A 23,217-nucleotide genomic window follows, 5' to 3' on the forward strand; every position below is an offset into this window, starting at 1 on the left:
TCATGTTCTTAGATTCTCCCTTTATAATCTAATATCTATGAAGAAGCTTTGGAAATTATAAAACAAAACTATGGAGCTGTGGTCCTTTACCATTAGTATTAACTCTCTAACAATTTATTAGAAGGTCAGATGTTTCCATTGTTAAAAAGATGACCAGGCTTCTTAGTTTGTTATTATGCATTGCAGGCAGCCAAAATCAGGCTGCAAGTAAATTTTGTATTTAAGAGTAAACTGCTTGGGGGCACCTCGGTGGTTTTAATCTGTTAAGTGTCTGCCTTCGGCTCAGACCATGATCCCAGGGATAGAGCCCTGCATCTGCCTCCCTGCTTAGCAGGAAGCCTGCTTCTTCCTCTCCCACTCCCCCACTTCTGTTCCCTCTCTCTCTGGCTCTCTCTCTCTGTCAAATAGATAAAGAAAATCTTAATTAAAAAAAAAGTAAACTCCTTGGTGAGATATAAATTATTATGACTACAATGAGGAAGAATTGTGTTTGATATTATAATTATAATTATATTATTGTAAATATTATATTTATATTTAATATTACAAATACAATGAGGAAGAATTGTGTTTCTTAACATAAACCTTTTAAGTCCATAATCTACCATATTTTATATTCTGTCACAAATAGGGAGAAAAAAACCCACCCTATACAAAAAGAAATGGAACATGACAACCTGAGGGAATTGTTTGCAACATATGTGGCAAGGGATACATATTCCCAGTAGAGAAAAAGGCCTATAAAGCAACAACAAGGATACAAATATTCCAGTAAGAGACATGAACAGCCAATTTATAAGAAATTCAAATTGCCCGCAAATATGAAAAATGTTTAGACTTGCCAGCAATCAGAGAAATGAATATTAAAACAAGTGTTTTCCCTTCCTTTTCAAATGGACAAAAGTTGAGAGAATAAAATGGCCAATGTTGACATTTGTGACATGGGCATTCTCATACACTCCTGGTTGAGTTTATATTGACTCACTTCTTCTGGGAGATAGTTGTTTATATGAATTAAGAACTCCAAAAACCTTTGCACTGTTTGTCTTTGTAATTCCATGCCATAAATCAGACTCACACAAAGATTTATATAAATGAATATTCACATTGTAGTGCTACATAAACAAATATTTTTAAAGGACACAATTGGAGTACCATTAAATGAATTATCTAAGGACCATTAAAAATCTACTGAAGTCTTTAGAAATAAGTTATTCTGCAGAGTTTTCATGTTCAGTTGATTGAAAGGGGATGGTACAATTAAAAGAAGAACAAAAGGAAGGAGAACACTGATGGAAGGGGAGAATATTCCTGAAATATCTCAGGGTGTATTTTTTTTGCTCGTTAAGACATGACACACTGGTGTCCAGCAAGTGGATTATAGGCCAGATACGAGATCCTGACTCCCCCACATCCTCAGAGCAGTGAGGCACTGCCCTGGTTGGTCTCTTGACATCCACCATTTGCACAGCTCCAGAGAAGCCCACGGAGTTTACTAGGGAAGTTTGTCTTCCAGGTGCTCAAGAATAAAACCACCCGTCTGATGCCATGTTATGGGGGAGGGGTGGGGAAGGAAGAAGGAGGTCTGCAAGAACACTACCACAAAGAAAACTCACAAACCCATAAAATCTGAGATGAACAAGAGAATTAATCAATGAACCAAAGCATTGTTGTTCATAAAAAAGGACAGATATTCACAAAACTAATTTCAGTGAAATCAAATTAAAGCGGAAAAATTAAAAAGTGGTTTAGCTACCTTTTTATTTTTTTAATTTTTTTAATATTTTATTTATTTACTTGACAGAGAGAGAGAGAGATCACAAGCAGGCAGAGAGAGAAGTAGAGGCAGGCTCCATGCTGAGCAGAAAGCCTGATGCGGGGCTCCATCCCAGGACCCTGAGATTATGACCTGAGCCAAAGGCAGAGGCTTAACCCACTGAGCCACCCGGACACCCCTAGCTGCTCTTTTAAAGAAAATTGATCAAGGAATTAAACTAACTGGGTGGTGGAACATCAAGTTAATCTTTTCTTGATCAATTTCTTCTCCATTAGTAAAATTATGATTGGAATGTTTGTATTTGTAAATAAAAATTGGGGAATCAAAACAGGGTCAAGGGGGGAGTAGGAAGTCCACTGTCACTTAGTGACACCAACAAGATAGGAAAGAATTAAAAGACAGGGTCTCTTACCCCTTTCCACCAGCATCTTTACTGAAGACCCTGCTGGACATATGACATAACATGTCTCAGTCCAATACGCTGTGCAGGCAATGACTCTCATCAATTCCTCTCTTCCTTGGAATGATCCTTGATGCTGTTCATAAAATAAGCCTAATGTTTGAAGTTCTAGTTCCATTTTGACTGTTCTTAGATTCAGTTTCTAAGGTCTCTTAACCCACAATTCCCATCTGTCAATCAAATCCCCACACCCAATCCTAAGGCAAGACAGTTAATTTGTACTCACAACATAGCCACAGCAGCACTTTTGTTCCCTGCCTCCTACTCCTCAGTCATCCATCGTTTCATAAAGCCCAGGGTTGGGTCAGTAGGAACAGATAGGATGAATGGAAACAGATGGGGTGATGGAGGTACCAGATGGAATGACCAGGTAGAAAATGATTGGAGATATTCCCTACCTTTTTTTTTTTTTTAAACTAGAAAACAAAAACAATGGAATAAAAGTACTTGTTTGCACATATTCTTTCTTCACCCCGAACTTCCCCTACTCTTCATTTATATTCTAAGATGAAGTCGTTTACTTCACTGGGATTATCATAATGAAAGATCATTTTTTGAAACAGGAATGGACAATGTGGGTTCGGGAACAATGATCACACTGTTTATAGGCATAATAATAATGAGTCCCATTCCACTGCTTTATACAAGGTAGTAAAGTAGAATTGAAATTTTGGTTTATCCTTACATTTATCCTTACATTTGTACTGTTTACAGTCTAATAGACACACTCTTTTCCTGAACACCAGAATCCAGTTCAGCCTGGCATTTAAAAGGGGCCAACAATCATTTAACAAGTAAATGAGTAACTGGACATGACTGACCTTCATCGTTTGTTTTTGGCATGTATATTGTGGGTTTATATTTACTCCTACAGACTGGTAAACGTGGGAAAATAGCTTCAATTCTGGATGAGGACAAGACCCCTTTGCTTCTTGAGATCTTTTTTTTTTTTTTCAATATTTCTTGTTTAGAAGATAGTTTGAAAGTGTCTTACTTCTTAGACAGTAGTTTTCATAATGGAAAGTGACTCAAAATGAAGACGTCTCTGTTCAAACCCTCTTTTTTTTTTTTTTTAAGTCTTACCCAAAAGGAAGTGAGTATGAAGTAAATTGCATAAACTTAAAGTACTGCAGAGATGAAACTCAAAGCAGGAAGAGACATGCCACCCATGTCCTGGACAGGAACACACCGTGTCATGTGAAGAGACATGACAAAAACAGCCCTCTTTAAATTACTTTTGGCAATAGTGATCGCGTTCATTTTACTTTTGCCCGAATATTTTAAGACACCGAAAGGTGAGTGTATCATTATAATTTATTTTTTCTTTTTCTAATTTTTTAATAAAAATCATGATAGCTAATGGTCACAGGAAAGGTCTTTTTAGATACACGCTGCATGGGCTGAAGGTCTACATCTAAAAAGTTACACAAATGAGATTGTAATGTTAATTGACTCTTACAGAGCACAGTAACCTTATTCCCAGCACTAAATTATTGTGGCACATGGTCATGAGATGAAAAATGAAGAGACGTCTTTAATATTTGGAGTCTAGATTTTTTTTTTTTTTTTGGAGTCTAGATTTTAAACATCAAGTTTACATTAATCTTCTCACATGATTTTGCTCTTTGAAGTAGTTTCCTTCAAGACAGTTCTAAGTATGCTTTTAGCTTCTGGAATGATTTTTATAAAACAAGTGATATTTATTATGTTAAAAATGCTTGATTTCCATCCATCACAGCCATTTCACACAAGTAACTCACTGCTGCCTTTTGAAAAATAAGAGTATTCAAAATAGAATTAAAATGAGATGGGTGAAATTTCAAAAGGTGTGCGTGTTTGTGGATGTTACTAGAGTAAAAAGGAACAAAATAAACTCTGTGGATAATTCAGGGTCTTGTGTATGTTTGTTGAAACCTAGGATAAGGAAATAAATAAATGTAAATTTCAGCTGTTTTTATAGGTCAGTAAAAGATTTGGAAATATATTAATGTGACTGTTTCGATGGTAAATGTGCTCCCTAGCATTTAATAAGGAGAAAAAAAGAAAATGCTGTATTCTATCATCAAAGTTATATGAATTTGTTTAAGATCAGCAAAAAGCTTCCGTTTGATGGCTGGCTGTGATGATTATTGTTGCCTATACGTGACGCTAAGTGGCCAGATAACAATATTTTTTAAATAAACACCAAGTGCAATTTTGTGAAAAATTGAATTTTTCACATTTGTCTTGGTTTTCAGGAGTTATGTTGCTTAGGTGAAACAACCGTAACATGTAGTTTTAATTCTTGATTCCACATAGTGAAAATAGAAAGAGAAGAGTTAGAATTGGAATGGAGATAACATATTTTGATTTTTAAGCTTTTTTGTAGTGAGGAGTAAGCTCATTTAATAGTTAATCTAATGTAGGCCATAAAGATCGACCTTTACCTCCAAAAAAGTAGGTTCAGCTAATGAAAACCAAGTAATCAGCCTAAAAAAGATTTCTTAAACTGCTAACTATTGGTTAGTGTTTTATGAGAACTGGTGAAAGCCAGAGCATGTTAAAAGTTTTTCTTTTTTGAGCAGATGCCTTGACGGTAATCAGCCATCAATGATTTTCATCTTCTTACTTTCAAGATGATTACATCAGCTCTCAATACTCCCTATATTGCCTCCTCAGACTGAAAATAGCCATTTGTCTTTTCCTGGCCCAAGAACAGCATAGGTATTTTCTTGGACTATTTGAGGGAGGTGGATTTATTTGGGAATTTTGTTTCAAAGAACCCTCCCTGGGGCCAACAAACAAAAATGTTTGAAAAAAACCATCATCTTAATCCCAATGTCATTTTGTGGTAGGAGGAATTTTGCACAGAGCTACCAGTAAGGAAAGGTTGATTATTGGGCAAAATATTTTACACATGCAATAGTGCAATAATACTACTTTATATTTTTTAATGGCTTGTGGGTCACCGGGATCAAGTTCATATAGCCTCATTTTGTATAGTCTAATATAGAATTGACTAAGGTTACATAATTGCTTCACTTTTTTCAGTAATTTTTTAATCACAATTACAGTTGCCTCATGAAACGTGATGACTTGTCAACTACATATTTCATAAAATACCTTGTAAATTATTTAGATGATAAGCTAAGAGTGTTCAGGAAGTGCTAAAATTAACCTTGAGACTCTCCTGTATAGTTTTACTCTCCCCATCAGTTACTTGTGGGTTTTTTTCCCCCATTTTTTCTTATATTCTATTCACTTTAATTTCTAAGATAAATATTGTAAAATGATTTTTACTTATAAATTATTCACTGATACCATGTCGTTCAGACATCAAATGAATTCAGAAGGAATCTTAATGAGGAATAATGTATTCACGGAGTTTAATAGATTTGATTTCAAAATAATAAACCCTCTGAAGGCCCAAGTTAAAAATAGAGAACCGTGTTTGATCCTTTTTCATCAAGAATGTATCCGAGTCTCTGAATAATCATTACTCAGAATATTCAATTATCATAATTATACAGTATAAGCTCTCTAGTCTAACTTTACTGAGGAAGAGGAACTTCTTCAGCAGTGTTTTGGACTTTTAATGAGTTTGCATTGAGCACATGTACCAGCAAGAGAAACTATTTTAATACTTTCAGTTTACTTGAAAGGCAGCTTATACTGAGAGCCAATAGTTGGTGTCATGAATCGATACACTTATGTTGCATGTAGATAATGGAGCTAGAAAAAGGAATGGATATATTTTGATTCAGAGCTCCTTGCAATTAAGGGAGCCTGGATTGACCCCATACAAAAGACCTCACCAAACTTTTCTTGGACTTGCAGTGTTAAGAGAGCAAGATCTGGTTAACAAATAGAAATCTGGGGGTGCCTGGGTGGCTCAGTGGTTAAGCATCTGCCTTTGGCTCAGGTCATGATCCTAGGGTCCTGGGATCGAGCCCCACATCGGGCTCCCTGCTCAGAGGGAAGCCTGCTTCTCTCTCTCCCACTCCGCCTGCTTGTGTTCCCTCTCTTGCTGTCTCTCTCTGTGTGTCAAATAAATAAATAATTTTTTTAAAAAAAGGGGGCTCTCGCGGATTATTTATTTATTTATTTATACTTACAAGTAACGTCTACCTGTGCTCGCTTCGGCAAGTGTACTGAAATGGGAATGAATAGCCAGGAACCTGGGGCTACAAAAAACGAAAGGCAATTCTTCCTTCAAGTTTTCAGTCAAGGGGATGCCTGGCTGGTAAATAATTAAAATCATTACTAAAACAGCAATGTAAAAGAGGTGTGATGGGGACATAACGTTGCTTCCAGGCCTGTCTGGGGAGGGTGTTTCTTCCCTTTTTTGTTGCAAAGAGGAATCGCTCTCAGAATTCTAGCCATCAGCTAATATTCCTCCCTAACCTGCTTGCAGAAGCACTTTCTAAGAGAAGCGATTATTACTAATTTTCAGATAAAACGTACTCATCTCAATATCTCAGACAATCTTGAAACCAGAAACTGTAGTGAGTTATACAAGTGTCTTACTGACTGTCCGTGGCAATGCGAGACAGGGGTAGCAGCCATAAACACACCTGAAACCTAATTTTATCTAGCTGTTCGACTTCCTCCCTTACATTTAAGACCCAAACTAACATAAACTGTGTTTACCAGCTTTCATTTCCCTGTTGCATTGCACACTTTCTGAGGGAAATGGTAGTATGAGGGGCAGTGAACTTTAAGAAAACAATGGATAAAGGAACTTGACTTATGGACTATAGGATAAACCCTGAAGTATATTAAGCTCTGTACACCTTAACTTACGTCTGTATGATAAAGAACAGTTTTATCAAGGATTGCTGCAATCCATTTGCCTGAAAGGGTTATCCTCCTTCTTAAAAATGGCACGTTATTTCCCTCTTATTGACTGGCTCATTAGAAAGTCCATCAGTGATGGCCGCCTCTGCTGGCGGCCCTGGGGTGCCCCTGTCCCTGGACCAATGGCTTCCAAAAGGCCATTCTGAGAAGACTGAGGAGGAGCTGGAGGAGGAGGACTAGGAACTAGACGAGACCCTGTCCGAGAGACTGTGGGGGCTGACAGAGATGTTCCCAGAGAGGGTCCCGTCCACGGCTGGAGCCACTTTGGATCTCTCCCTCTTTGTGGCTCAGAAAATGTGCAGGTTTTCCAGGGCAGCCGTGTGGAATGGGACCACTTCCTTCATGCTCCTGGTTCTTCTGTTGTCTTTGAGACTGAGAAGCTATAAGGGCAACAGCAGCAAGAACTGTGACAGCAGCAGATACTTCTAGGGCCTAACCCAGGGCTCTCAGGAGGAACATCAGGGGCTCTCCCTTCACTTCCTGGAAAGATCTAGATGGTGACTGCTCTATGACTGGGCTTAGTGGGACAAGTTTGAAAATTCAGTAGTGTTGTAACTAATTATTTGGATTTTTTTTTTTTTAACTTTGGCATATTGATCTATCTAAACCTGATGGGGAGAAGGGACATGCCCACAATATGAAATAGTAATGCGTTGCAGCTGGGGTGTAAAGCAGCTGCTGTGAACTTCTATGCCAGAATGGAGGGAGGGCCAGGCAGCGGTTTCAACCATAGGATGGGGACTGTGGAGGACAGAAGAGGAGCTCATTCCCGCTGCCCATTTTGGCTACAAGAGACCTGTGTGTCTGTCTTAAAAAGAAAAAAGTAAGTGCTCACTTTTTATATTTAAATACTAAAAACGATTCCAATTGAGAAAAGAAAAAAAAAAGAAAAAAGCAAGTTAATCAGTAATCCCCAATAAGGCCTGGGAAAGAGACTAATGGGTATTAAATTTTTTTTAAAGATTTTATTTATTCATTTGACAGACAGAGATCACAAGTAGGCAGAGAGGCAGGTAGAGAGAGGGGGAAGCAGGCTCCCTGCATAGCAAAGAGCCCGATTCGGGCCTCGATCCCAGGATCCCGAGACCATGACCTGAGCCGAAGGCAGAGGCTTAACCCACTGAGCACCCAGGTACCCCAGGTATTAAAATTTTGTAAAGAGATTTATTTATTTATTTATTTGGCGGTGGGGAGAGAGAGAGCGCGCACACATACAGGCAGAGAGAGAAAGCATCTTAAGCAGACTCCGTGCCGAATGTGGAGCCTGCTGCGGGGCTCGATATCATGACCCCGAGATCCTGACCTGAGCCAAAATCAAGAATCAGGCACTTAACCGACTGGGCCACCCAGGTGCTCCTAAAATTTTTTTTTAAAACATAATAAACACTTACACATATATGAGGTACTATACCCAGTGCTTTGACATATCACTCATTTTGGTGCATTAAATATGTCAACATCTTCATGGTGAAGCATCATTCTCAAGAGAGACTTTCCAGAAAATATTCAGAGAAGGAATAAAACTAGATGGATAGATTTACTTCGTTGTAACATTGTATTTTTTATGGGATTTTCTGAATCTTTGTAACATGAAAATGGCTACTAATCAACACAGTCTGTTTACGTATATATTTCATACATTAGGTGCTGGCAAAAAAAAAAAAAAAAAAAAGATACTGCTGAGGATACTATTTTCCACTGTTTTGGCTGAACTGGTTTTCTTCTCTTCTCTATTAGGTGCTATACCCACCCTAGCTTGAGATGCTTTCTACCAGCTTGTCTCACTGCATTGGTAGATAAATGCTCTCTCTGTATATCTTTTCTGTTTTTATAGAAAAAACAACTTTCTTTAAAACAGTAATGTGGTAATATATCTTACCCCTCTATACTTCTCTTTTTCCATATATACTTCTTTTTTCCATAGAACTTATACCCTATATAACTTGCTTATTTATTGTGTGTACATTTTGTTGTCCAATTTCTCCAAGTAGAATGTAAGCACAATGAAAATGAGGTTTTTGTTTATGTTGGTCATGTTTTAAGCGCTTAGAACAGAAGTTGTCACATTAGGAGGCACTCACTGAGTATTTGTTGATTGAGGGAATTTTCTGAGTCATATTGTACAGGAAACAAAAAGGAAACACTCTGAAAGGAAGCACTTCTTAGCTGACCCTTATAACCGTCTTCTGATTTAGGCTGACCAGGCATTGTCTTCCCCACCTTATATTTTTGAAACAAACTTCTACTGAACACCAAGAATTTTTAGGGTCCTGGGATTGAGCCCTGCCTCTAGCTCCTTGCTCAGTGGGGAGACTGCTTATCTCTCTGCCTCTCCCCTACTCGTGCTCTCTCTTTCTCTCTCACTCTCTCTCCCCCCCGCAAAGTAAATAAACAAAATCTTTAAAAAAAAATGGTCTTTCCCACATGTTCTGTGAATAAATCCATATCCTGTCCAGACTCCCCTATTTCTTATCTGGTTAACATCATGGATATATCATTCATTTGCAACATGATATACTTTTACCCTTTCCCTTCAATTACTGAACCCCAAATAGAAATAAAATTATTTGTTTTTGCTATTGAAATTGATACTTTGTGAGTCTATGGTAGTTGCTAAAGAGGAGACTTTGACCAAAGGAAAACAATGTATGTTAACAAATATCTCTGTAAATTAGGCACCTAAGCCATAGGCTTTTTTCTCTCCTGGCAGCTAATCTTTTTTAATTGCTGAATTATGATACAAAATATCCAATAATGATAAAAGATACACAGAAACCATTGGCTGTGTTATGTTTAGTTTGGCTATTTTTTTTAAAGGCACAACTTACAATAAAATACAAAGATCTTAAGTGTTCAATTTTATAAATTTTGACAATTGTCCACACCTCTGTAATTACAGCACCATATAAAATACAGATTTTCCTACTCCCAGAAGATTCCTTTTGCCCTTTTCTGTCAAATCTCCTCCTCTCCCCAAGGCAACTTTGTGGCCTATGTCACCATAGTTTTGTTTTATCCCTTCTTATTTTTTATATGGATGGATTCATCATACAGTGTCTATTTTTGGTCTAGCTTTTTAGCATAATGTTTTTGGGATTCACCCATGTTATGAAGTATATCAGTAGCTCCTTTCTATTTATCGCTAAATGGTCCCTTATACAAATATGTCACATTTGTCCCTTTGGCCACTGGGTTGTTTCCAGATTTTGGTCATTATAAATATGCTGCTATGAACATTCTTGTACAACTCTTCATGTGAAAATATGGTTTCATTTCTATCTGGTAACTGTCATGTAGTAGAATAGCTTAGTTTTATAAGACACCACCAAATGCATTGCCAAAGTAGTTGTTTCTAGTGGTAAAAATTTCTCATTTTCTTTTCTTCAGTTTACATTTCATATACTTAAGCAGTAACACTTAGAATATGTAATGTCTGAAATAATCCACGCTTCTTCCCAAAGTTCCTTGACAACTCATTAACAGAGAAATAGCCTAGGTATTGGGAAAATATGACCTGACATACCATAGTTTCTGGAACACCTAGTGCCTGTCAAACAATGAAGGTTTTATTGTAAATTCTTCCTTATTTTTGAAGGTTAACAGAGAGTTGAAACTTCTGTTCTTGCGGTCATATCTTGAAGAACACTTTTGGCATGAAACATCTAAAAATGTGAGATAAAACATTAAAGACAACAACAAAATACATAGTTGAAGTACTAAGAAAGTAAGAAAAGTCCTCAAAGGTGGAAAATGATTAGAAATTATGAATCCAGATGGGTAAGCAAGAGTGAACAGGTTGGTGACCTGAGGAACATCTACCAATTCCTGGTGGCCCAGAGTCTCTGTTTCATGGGTCACACATTGGGGGACAGAAGCCGAAGCTTAAGGCTGGGACACAAAATGTGACATGCTCTGTGAAGAAGTAATGAGTAATCTGGGGAAAAAACTTGCCTGGCTGTGAGGAAGTTTGTCTGTCTCCATCCAGGCCCTGGAGAGAGCCAGGAAAAAATTGCCCTTGAGAGTTTGTGGACTTGAACTGGGTCATAACTTGGCTATTAATGCTTATGGCCTATGACATGTGATAAGCCCAATCCAAGAATTAATTTTTGTTTTTGTTTTCTTGGATAAATTTGACATATGACTTTTTACTTTTTTAAAAAAAGATTTTATTTATTTATTTGACACGGAGATAGAGAGAGAGAGGGAGAGAAAGAGTGAGAGAGAGAGATCACAAGCAGGCAGAGAGGCAGTCAGAGGGAGAAGGAGAAGCAGGTTCCCTGCTGAGCAGAGAGCTTGACTTGGGGCTCAATCCCAAGACCCTGAGATCATGGCTTGAGCCAAAGGCAGTCTTTTTTTTTTTTTTTTTTTTTAAAGATTTTATTTATTTATTTGACAGAGAGAGTGAGCACAAGCAGATAGAGTGGCAAGCAGAGGCAGAGGGAGAAGCAGGCTCCCTGCTGAGCAAGGAGCCCGATGTGGGACTCGATCCCAGGAGGCTGGGATCATGACCTGAGCCAAAGGCAGCCGCTTAACCAACTGAGCCACCCAGGCATCCCGCCAAAGGCAGTCTTAACCCACTGAGCCACCCAGGCACCCCTTCTGCCTACTTTTTTTATTGGATTATTCATTTTTGGAGTGTTGAGTTTCAATTTCATTAAATGTTTTCTTCACTTGGCAGAAGCTTTTTATTTGGATGAAGTCCCAACAATTTCTTTTTGCTTTTGTTTCCCCTGCCTCAGGAGACACATCTAGAAAGAAACTGGTATGACTGATGTCAAAGAGGTTACTGCCTCTAGGACTTTTATGGTCTCATGCCCCACACGTAGGTCTTTAATCCATTTGTGTATGGTATAAAAAAGTGGTCCATCTTCACTTTTAGCATGTTGCCGTCCAGTTTTCCCAACACCACTTGTTGAAGAGCCTTTTTCCCATTGGATTTTCCTTCCTGTTGTGTCAAAGATAAACTGACCGTATAGTTATGGGTTCATTTCTGGGTTTTCTATTCTGTTCCATGGATCTATGGGTCTGTTTTTGTGCCAGTATCATACTGTTTTGATCACTACAACTTGTTTTGTAATATGACTTGAAGTCTGGAATTGTGATGCCCCCAGATTTGTTTTCCTTTTTCAAGGTTGCTTTGGTTATTTGGGGTCTTTATTTTGGGGTCTACAAATTTTAGGATTGTTTGTTCTAATTCTGTGAAAAATGCTGTTGGTATTTTAATAGGGACTGCATTACATGTGTAGATTACTTTGGATAGGACATTTTAGCAATATTTGTTCTTCTAATTCATGGGCATGAAATGTCTTGTGTGTCATTTCTTTGTGTCATCTTCAATTTCTTTCATCAGTTTTCAGAGTACAGCTCTTACACCTCTTGGGTTAGGTTTATCCCTAGGTATCTTACTGTTTTTGGTGCAATTGTAAGTGGGGTTGATTCCTTAATTTCTCTTTCTGCTGCTTAATTGGTGTATGTCCTGCAACTTTATTTTATTTCAACTCAATTTTATTGAGCTGATATTTTATTTCAACTCAATTTGCTGAACTGTTCCAGCAGTTTTTTGGTCTTTCAGGTTTTTTGTACATAGTATTGTGTCCTCTGCAAATAGTGGAAATTTTATTTTTTCTTTACTAATGTGAGTGCCTTTTATTTCTTTTTGTTGTCTGATTGCTGAGGTTAGGACTTTCAGCAATATGTTGAATAAAACTGGTGAGAGTGGACATCTTTCTCAGGTTCCTGAAAGCCTCTCAGGTTTTCTCCATAAAGGATGATGTTAGCTGTGGGTTCTTTTGTATATGCCTTTATTATATTGAGGTATGTTCCCTCCAAACCCATTTTGTGGAGGGTTTTTATCATGAATAGGTATTGTACTTTGTCAGATGCTTTTTCTGCATCTATTGAAATGATCGTATGGTTCTTATCCTTTCTCTTATTATTGACATATATCACATTGATTAATTTGAGAATATTGAACCACCCTTGCAACCCAGGAATAATCCCACTTGATCATGGTGATTTTTAAAAATGTACTATTGAATGTAGTTTGTTAGTGTTTTATTGAGAATTTTTGCATCCACATTCATCAGGGATATTGGCTTATAGTGGTCTTTTTTTAGAGGAGTCTTAATCTGGTTAGGGTATCAGGGTAATGCTGGCCTTGTAGAATGAATTTAGAAGCTTTCCTTCCTTTTCTATTTTCTGGAATAGTTGGAGAAGAATGGGTATTAACTTTTCCTTAAATGTTTGGTAGAATTCACCTGTGAAGCCAGCTGGCCCTGGACTTTTATTTGTTGGAATTTTTTGATTACTGATTCAACTTCTTTACTCGTTATCAATCGGTTCAAGTTTTTCTATTTCCTCCTGTTTCAGTTTTGGTAATTTATGTGTTTCCTGGAATTTATTAATTTCTTCTAGGTTGTCCGATTTGTTGGCATATAGTTTTTCGTAATATTCGCTTATAATTGTTTGTATTTCTGTGGTGTTGGTTGTTGTTTCTCCTCTCTCATTTGTGATTTTATTTTTAAAAGGCTTTATTTATTTATTTGACAGAGAGAGACACAGCAAGAGAAGGAACACAAGCAGGGGGATTGGGAGAGGGAGAAGCAGGCTCCCTGCTGAGTAAGGAGCCCTGTGCAGGGCTCAATCCCAGGACCCTGGGATCATGACCTGAGCCAAAGGCAGGTGCTTAACAACTGAACCACCCAGGCACCCATCACCTGTGACATTTTATTTGGGTCCTTTCTCCTTTCTTTTTGATAAGTCTGGCTTGGATAAGAACAGAACAACAATCTGTTCCATTGTTTTTTTAGTTTCTAGATCATTTATCTCTGTCCTAATCTTTACTATTTCCCTCCACCTGGCCTTAGGCTTTGTTTGTTGTTCTTTTTCTAGTTTCTTTAGGTGTAAGGTTAAGTTGTTTATTCGAGATTTTTCTTGATTCCTGAAGTAGGCCCATATTGCTATATAATTCCCTCTTAGGACTGCTTGTGCTGAATCCCAAAGGTTTTGGACCATTAATTTTCATTTTTATTTGTTTTTGTGTCTTTTGAAAATTTATTCTTTGTTTTCTTTTTTTAATTTAAATTTTGGTTAATTAACATAGGGCAATATTAGTTGCTGGAGTAGAATTCAGGGATTCATCACTTACATACAACACCCAGTGCTCATTAATAGATTTCTTCTTTGATTTCCTGGTTGACCCATTCATTGTTTAGTAGCATTTTGCTTAACCTCCATGTATTTGTGGTCTTTCCAAGTTTTTTCTTTTGGTTGACTTCTAGTTTCATAGCATTGTGATCAGAAAAGAGGCCTGGTATGATTTCAATCCTTTTGTATTTGTTGATGTCTGTTTTGTGATCCACTATGTGATCTATTCCGGAGAATGTTCCATGTGCACTTGAAAAGAATGTACGCTCTTGTTTTGGGGATGGAATGCTCTGAATATATCTGTTCAATCCATCTGGCCCAGTGTGTCATTTAAAGCCATTGTTTCTTTGTCCATTTTCCGTTTAGATGATCTGTCCATTGATGTAAGTGGGACGTTAAAATTCACTACCATTACTGTATTATTACTGATTGTTCCTTTAAGTTTGTTATTAACTGTTTTATATATTTGGATACTCCCATGTTGAATGCATATTCACTATTGTTAGATCTTTTTGTTGGATAGTCCCCTTCATTACAATATAGTGCTCTTCTTTACTCTTGTTACAAGCCTTTGTTTTAAAGTCTAGTTTGTCCAATATAAGTATTGCTACTCCAGCTTTCTTTTGACATCCATTTGCATAAGAAATGTTTCTCCATCTCCCTTACTTGCCATCTGCAGGTGTCTTTCGGTCTAAAACGAGTCTCTTGTAGGCACCATATAGATGGGTCTTGGTTTTTTTTTTTAGTCCATTCTGACACCGTCTGTCTTTTGACTGGAGTGTTTGACGTCTATTTGCAAGACAAATGTTTCTCCATCCCCCTCACTTTCAATCTGTAGGTGTCCTAAGGTCTAAAATAACTCTCATGGGTGGTTCAGTTGTTAACATCTGCCTTCAGCTTAGGTCATGGTCCCAGGTCCTGAGATCGAGCCCTGCATAGGGCTCCCTGTTCAGTGGGGAGTCTGCTTTTCCTTCTCACCCTCCCTTTCTTAAATAAATAAATAAAATAAATAAATAAAATGAATCTCTTATGGGCAGCATATAGATGGGTCTTTTTGTTTGTTTATTCATTCTGACAGCCTGTCTTTTTTTTTTTTTAAAGATTTCATTTATTTATTTGACAGAGATCACAAGCAGACAGAGAGGCAGGCGGGGAGGGGGGGGGAAGCAGGCTCCCTGCTCAGCAGAGAGCCCGATGCAGGGCTCGATCCCAGAACCCTGGGATCATGACCTGAGCTAAAGGCAGAGGCTTTAACCCACTGAGCCACCCAGGCGCCCCGTGACAGCCTGTCTTTTGACTGGAGCATTTAGTCCATTTACACTCAAAGTAATTATTGATAGATATGTATTTATTGCCATTTTATTACTTGTTTTGTTGTTGATACTGGAGATTTTCTCTGATCCTTTCTTGTCACTTTTCATCTCTCCTTTGCACTCCAAGAGTCCTCTTCAATGTCTCTTGCAGGGCTGGTTTAGTGGGTACAAACTCCCTTAGCTTTTCCTATCTGGGAAGCTATCTCTCCTTTTTAGTTTGAAGGATAGCTTTGCTGGCTAGAGTGTTCTTGGCTGCAGGTTTTTTCTATTCAGCACTTTTGAGTATGTGCCACTCCCTTCTGGCTTGCCAGGTTTATGTTGAGAAATCTCCAGCTAGCCTTATGGATCTTCTCTTGTAAATTAAGGACTCCTTCTGTCTTGCTGCCTTTTTTTTTTTTTAAGATTTTATTTATTTATTTGACAGAGAGAGAGATCACAAGTAGGCAGAGAGGCAGGCAGAGAGAGAGGGGAAAGTAGACTCCCTGCTGAGCAGAGAGCCCGATGTGGGGCTCGATCCCAGGACCCTGAGATCATGACTTGAGCAGAAGGCAGAGGCTTAACCCACTGAGCCACCCAGGTGCCCTGTCTTGCTGCTTTTAAGATAGTTTCTTTATTACTATATTTTGCAAATTTAATTATAATATGTCTTGGTGTTGGCCTGCTCTTGTTAGTTTTAAAAATTTTATTTATTTATTTGAGAGAGAGAGAGAGAGTGCATGCATGAGTTGGGGTGGGGAAGGGGCCAGCAAAAGAGGGAAAAGCAGACTCATGGGGCTCGATTCCAGGACCCTGAGATTATGGCCCGAGTCAAAGACAATGGTTAGTCAACTGAGCCCCCTAGGTGCCCCTCTTTTGTTGATTCTCTTTTTTTTTCTTTTGTTGATTCTGATGGGAGTTCTCTGTGCCCTTGGATCTGGATGTCTGTTTCCTTCCCTAAATTAGGGAAGTTTTCAGCTATTATTTCCTCCAATAAATTTTCTGCCCCCCTTCTCTCTTTTTCTCTTGCAACTCCTATAATATGAATGTTATTATGTTTGATGGAGTCATTGAGTTCTCTAAGTCTATTCTCTGTTGCATAAGTTGTCTTTTTCTCTTTTGTTCAACTTCATTATTTTCCATAATTTTGTTTTCTAGGTCACTAATTCATTCCTCTGCTTCCTCCAGCCTGCTGCTCATTGCATCAAGCCTGTTTCCAATCTTGTTTATTGCATTCTTCATCTCTGATTGATCCTTTCTTAATTCTTTCATCTCTGTGGTAAGTGTCTCACTGATGTCTTCTATTTTTTTTTTAAAGATTTTATTTACTTATTTGACAGAGATCACAAGTAGGCAGAGAGGCAGGCAGAGAGAGAGAGGGGGAAGCAGGCTCCCTGCTGAGCAGAGAGCACAGTGTGGGGTTCAATCCCAGGACCCTGAGATCATGACCTGTGCTGAGGGCAAAGGCTTAAACCTCTGAGCCACCCAGGTGCCCCTTCTATTTTTTTCTCAAGCCTAATGAGTATTCTTATGATTGTTGCTTTAGATTCTCCATCAGCCATGTTACTCATATCTGTGTCACTTAGTTCTCTTGCTGTGGCCTTATCTTGTTCTTTCATTTGGGATAAATTCCTCCATCTAGGCATTTTATCCAAGTCTCTGCCTTCTTCTGTGTTTTAAAAGACAGTATGTTTCCTGCTCCTGGAGATAATGGCTATATGAATAAGAGGTTATGTAGTGTCCAGGGTCTGGTCCTTCAGGGAGTGTCTCTGATGTGCACTGCATACACCCTGCTGTTGTGTTTTGGTTGCTCTATTCTTCAGGCTAGTCATCTTTAGAGGCTCTCTTTACCTGCTATGGGCAGTGTTTTGTCCTTGGCCTGAATGTGGTGAATTTTAACCAGTGCTCTGATCTGCTTGTGAAATGAGACGTGATATCACTTCCACCAGAACTGAGACCCTGCAGAATTCACAGGTCAGGAGATGTGGTGTGAGTAGGAGTTTGTGCTGGTCTTCCTGAGGAGCTCACTGAGCTGGGACTGAGGCAAGCTTGACTGAGAAGGGCAGTCTGGCCAGAGAGCAGGTGTGTGGGACTTGGTGTAAGCAAGTTAGGCAGCTAGTGTTGGTAATGTGTTGCCTCTTGCTAGTGGCTCTGTGTCTATGCTGAGGGGCTGGGAGGGGAAATGGCACCAGCCAGCTCCTTTGTTTCCTGAGAGGAGTCTTCATGAAGATTGACTCTCAGGGACATGCTCTGAGAAAAGCAAATAATCTTCCCACTCAGTGCCCCAGGCACTCTTCAGACTGCTGTTTCCATGTCATTTGCTCCCTCCTTGCCGCTCCAAGAATGTTTGCCTGGCTTCCTTCCAGGAGCAGGGCAATGTCCTCCAGAGTCTAGCTCAGTCAAGCCTCCTGGCATTTCAAACTCTAGGCTTTAAGTCCTCCTGGTTGCAAGAACTCATGAAATTAGCCCCTCTCATTTTCCAAGCCCATCACTTTAGCGAATCATTCTCCTTGAACATTCCCCTGTGTGCTCCTCTCTCTCTTGCTCTTCTCTATGACCACGGCTTCCTCCCCTCCACAGCATCCATGATCCATTTCTCCCCTAAGCCATGTCTCTGCTTCTTCTCTCCCTTTAGTCATGGAGTTTGTTCTGTCAGTCTTCAGGTTGATTTCTGGGGTCATAGGATGATCTGATACTTATCTAGTTGTGTTCATGGGATGAGATGAGCCTAGAGTCCCCCTACTCTGCTCTCATTTTCCCTCTCTTCCATTTGACATTTTTAGATTTCACATAAAATTATATCATATAGTAATTATCTTTCTCTATCTTATCTTGCTTAGTATAATGTGTTCAAGTGCATCCATGTTGTTACAAATAGCAGGATATTCTAGGATATTCTGCTTTCTCACAAGTGAGTAATATTTCATTGTGTATATGTAACACATCTTCTTTATTCATTCACCCATTGATGTGCACTTGGGTTGTTTCCGTACCTCGGCTATTGTGTATAATACTGTGACAAACATGGGAGTGCAGATATCTCTGTGAGTTCCTGTTTTCATTTCCTTTGGGTATCTTCCATAAAGTGGAATTGCTGAATGATATAGTCTATTTTTAATTTTTTGAGGATCCTCCACATTGTTTTCCACAGTGGATGGACAACTTTACATGCCAACAGTATATAATGGTTTCCTTTTTTTTTTTTAAAACCATACCAAGAAATCTAATTTAAAGTGGTTTTGAGATAATGTGCTATTAGACACCAAGCAGAGGTAAACACCAATCCTCTCTGGGGGAAAATGTCTTCAAACCAGAACTCAAATAATTTCCTGAACAAAATTCTAAAGAACATGAGCTACTACCAGAAATCATAAAACACAAAGACTTAACAGATGAGAATCAATAGAGACAAAAAAGCAGAATCAGATCTTTAAAGAATTCAGATAGGGGTTATGAGATATAAAATATAAAGTAAGTATTTAGTTTGTTTCAATAAAAATAGTATCAAAACATATGAGTAAGAAATAAGACTATTAAAAATAATCAGGCAGGTTTATGGATCATTATATTATGCACTGGAAACCAATATAACACCGTGTTTAACTATACTGGAATTTAAAATTAAGTTAACCTAAATTTAAAAAATATAATCAGGCAGGGATGCCTGCATGGCTCATTTGGTTAAGTGTCTGTCTTCAACTCAGGTCATGTTCCCAGGGTCCTGGGGTTGAGCCCCACACTGGGCCTCCTGCACAGCTGGGAGCCTGCTTCTCCCTTTCCCTCTGCTTGCCACGTCCCACCCCCAACTCGTGCTCTCTCACCCTCTCTGTCAAATACATAAATAAAATCTTTAAAAAAATATGTAATCCGGTAAATTTGAAAAAGAATCAACTCAAAATTCTAATTATGAAAATATAATAACATAAAGTAGAAACACAAGGAATGGAATAAACAGATCAGACACAATTGAAAGTGAGTTAATGAATGGGAATATAGATCTGAATAAATTAATGAGAACACAGCACAGAAAGTCAGAGAAGGAGAAAATATGAAACAGAGGTTAAGAGACATAGAGAACAAAGGGAGAGATCTCTAACTAAAGCTACCAAAGGAAAGAAGAGACAGAATGGACAAAAGGCAATGTTTGAAGAGAATGTGACTGAGAATTCTACAAAAGTGACGCAACACATAAATCTTCAGATTCAGGAAACCCAACAAGTCCCAAATAGAATAAATATGAAATTGCATAGAACATGAAAACTAAAGAGCTCTTAAGAATAACTAGAGATAATGACTGATTGTCTTCAAAGGAACAAGAATTAGCCTGGAAGCTCATTTCTTGTAAACAACAATGAAATTCAGAGGCCAGTGGAGTAATGTCTGCAAAGTACTGAGGTAAAATTAATGTCAAGCTGGAAATGGTGAGGTGTACATCTTCACATGAGCAGGAACAGTGAGATTACAATCAGCAAATCTTCAGTGAAGGAATTTATAGAGATTTAACTTCAGGAGAAAAACTATGATCCTAGAAGGGAGGCCAGAGGTACGAGAAATAGCAGGGAAAAGACCCTCAATAATTAAAAGCATGTGGGTTTATCTAAATAAATCTTGAAAATATTAACTGTATACGGTAAAAATAACTACTAATTTGTGTGTCAGTGAAAAAACAAGAGAGAACTAAAATGCTGTATAAAAATAGCATTCCTTTCAGGAGCTGTAGGTGAGAATCCATTTTGTTGTCGTTTCCAGCTTCTGGAAGCTGCCTGCATGCCCCAGTTTGTGTCTTCCTTCCAACTTCAAAGCCAGCGATGGCCTGTTGAGTCTTTGTACATTGTGTTACCTGATATACATTCTTTTGCCTCCCTCTTCTGCATTTGTGATTATATTAGGCCCTTGGACAATCTAAGATAATTTCCCTATTAAAAAAAATTTAAAAAGATTTATTTATTTATTTTAGAGAGAGGAGGGAGGGATGGAGGGAGAAGGAGAGAAAATCCTTAAGCAGACTCCCCAGTGAGCGTGGAACCTGACAGGGGGCCCAACCCCAGGACCCTGAGATCAGGACCTGAGACGAAATCAAGAGTGGGACACTTAACAAACTGAGCCCTCCAGACACCCCGATAATTTCCCTATTTTAAGATAAGTACATTGGCTACCTTCATTCCATCTCCTGCCTTAATTTCTCTTTGGCATGTAATGTAACATATTCACAGGTTTTGGAAACTAGGATGTGGAGATTTTTAGGAGACCATTATTCTGTCTATTAAAATTGAATAATCAAAAAATGAGCAGGCACAAGTAAGTAATGTTAAGACTGGAAAAGGATATCGTAGAAATTTAAAATGTAATAGAGATTATTATGAATTATCTTTAAGTCAATAAATCTAAAACATTAAGGACATATTTATAGGAAAATATAACAAACCTACTTAAGAAAAAATGGAAAACTGAAGAGTTGTAGAACAGTTAAAGAAATTGAGCCCATGGTTTAATATGCCCTGAAAGAAACACGAGGCTTCAACAATTTTAGATGCATGTTCTGCCAAACTTTCAAGAAATAGATTAAATAGATAAATGCAATTTTATAATAAACCCTTTTAGAAGACAGAAACATAGGAGTATTGGGACACCTGGGTGGCTCAGTTGTTTAAGTGTCTGCCTTTGGCTCAGGTCATTATCTCTCGGTCTTCAGGTCAAACTCTTTGTCAGGCTCCCTGCTTAGCTCTCTTTTCTCCCTGCTTATGCTCTCTCTTGTTACCTCTGCCACTATCTCTGTCTCTCTAAAATAAGTAAATGAAATCCTTAAAAAAAAAAAAAAAGAAATGAGAATATTTTCCAGTTTATTTTTTTATTTTTTATTTTTTATTTGTTTAAATTTTATTTATTTGACAGAGAGAGGTCACAAGTAGGCAGAGAGGCAAGCAGAGACAGAGAGAGGAGGAAGCAGGCTCCCTGCCGAGCAGAGAGCCGATGCGGGACTCAATCCCAGAACCCTGAGATCATGACCTGAGCTGAAGGCAGAGGCTTTAACCCACTGAGCCACCCAGGCGCCCCTCCAGTTTATTTTTAAAGTCTAGCTTATCTTGGTACCCAAACCTAACAAAAATGGAACAAAAAAGAAAAACTTACAGACCAATCTCATTTATAAACAGATAAAAAAAAAATTGGGGCAGTACGTGCATGGCTCAGTTAGTTAAGTGTCGGATTCTTGATTTCAACTCGGTTCTTGATCTCAGGGTCATGAATTCAAGCCCTGCATTGGGCTCCATGCTAAGGTTGGAGCCTACATAAACAAACAAACAAAAAATTAAAATATTAAGAATCTAATTGGATAAAGATGATCAAATATATATAAAGGTGTGTAAATTGATCAAACCAGATTTATATCTGGAATGCAAGATGAGTTAGCACTAGAAAAATCTAATAATGTAATTCACTGTGTTAACAGATTAAATAAGAAGACCACATAATCATCTCAAAGTTGTTGAATGAACGTTCAATTATATTCAGCAGCCCTTATAATGAAAAAGTCTTAGCAAAGTAGGAATAGAAGATAACTTCCTTAAAGTGATACAGGTCCTCCAAAAAGGACAATATGACCTATTATTCTTAGTGATGAGACATTATAAATATACTTAAGATTGAGAACCAGCAAGGATGACCTCTCTCAACATGTCTATTCATTGAGGTACTGGAGGTCCTGGCAGTGGAGTAAGAAAAATAAAAGAAATGGGACACCTGGGTGGCTCAGTCAGTTAGGTGTCTGACTCTTGGTTTTGGCTTAGGTCTTGATCTCAGGGTTGTGAGATCAAAGCCCACTTCAGGATCTGTGCTCAGTGGGAAGTCTGCTTGAGATTCTTTCCCCTCCCATTCCCTCTCCCCCATTCCTCCCTCTGCTTTCACACATGTGTGCTCTTTCTCTCTCTCAAACAAATGAAATCTTGAAACAAGTACAAGAAATAAAGGTATAAGGATTGGAAGTCAAGAAATAAAGTTGTTATTATTTATATTTGCTTTGGATATCTACATGGAAAGCCCAAAATGTTTATAAGAAATAAAAGTTTTAAAGGACATTTATAGAGTGGTAAAAAAATAAAACTGATATTCGAAAGTTATTTGTATTTCCATATACCACTAAAAAGCTGAAAACATATTCCTTAAAAGATACTGTTGGCACTAGCAACAAAAGTAAGGTACCTAAGAGGAAATCTAACAGAAGCTATATGAGACTATCATGGAGAGAATTTGAAAATTTCATTGAAAGATATCAAAGAAGCTCCATATAAATAGGGGCAAAAAAGGAAGAAAAAAGTGATAGGAGAAATTCAGTATTTTATCTTTCTTCTCCAGGGAATTTCAAGATTCAAGTCACAATCACAGCTAGGTTCTTCACTGAACTTAAACAAGCTGATTCTAAAATTTGTTGGAAAGAGTAAAGGACCAAGACAAAACTAGCAAGACAGGAAACAATGTGTGTTGGAGAGGATATGGATAACGGGGAACCCTCTTACTGTGTTGGGGGGAATGCAAGTTGGTGCAGCCAATTTGGAGAACAGTGTGGAGATTCCTTAAGAAATTAAAAATAGAGCTTCCCTATGACCCTGCAATTGCACTACTGGTATTTACCCCAAAGATACAGATGTAGTGAAAAGAAGGGCCATCTGTACCCCAATGTTCATAGCAACAATGGCCACAGTCGCCAAACTGTG

General features: G+C 38.2%; 1 protein-coding gene across 1 annotated transcript in view; it reads left to right on the forward strand.

Annotated features, from left to right (window-relative positions):
* Nucleotides 1-3,298: 3,298 nt before the first annotated feature.
* Nucleotides 3,299-23,217, forward strand: part of LOC111148919 (transmembrane protein 156) — a 51,055-nt gene continuing 31,136 nt past the window's right edge. Inside the window, exon 1 of the mRNA XM_022505710.1 lies at nucleotides 3,299-3,532. Within this exon, the coding sequence (XP_022361418.1) occupies nucleotides 3,445-3,532 (88 nt within the window). The 5' untranslated portion in view covers nucleotides 3,299-3,444. The remainder of the gene's footprint in view (nucleotides 3,533-23,217) is intronic.

Source organism: Enhydra lutris, unplaced genomic scaffold, assembly GCF_002288905.1.
Source record: "Enhydra lutris kenyoni isolate GAN:26980312 unplaced genomic scaffold, ASM228890v2 scaffoldscaffold21, whole genome shotgun sequence".
Classification (NCBI taxonomy): Eukaryota; Metazoa; Chordata; class Mammalia; order Carnivora; family Mustelidae; genus Enhydra; species Enhydra lutris.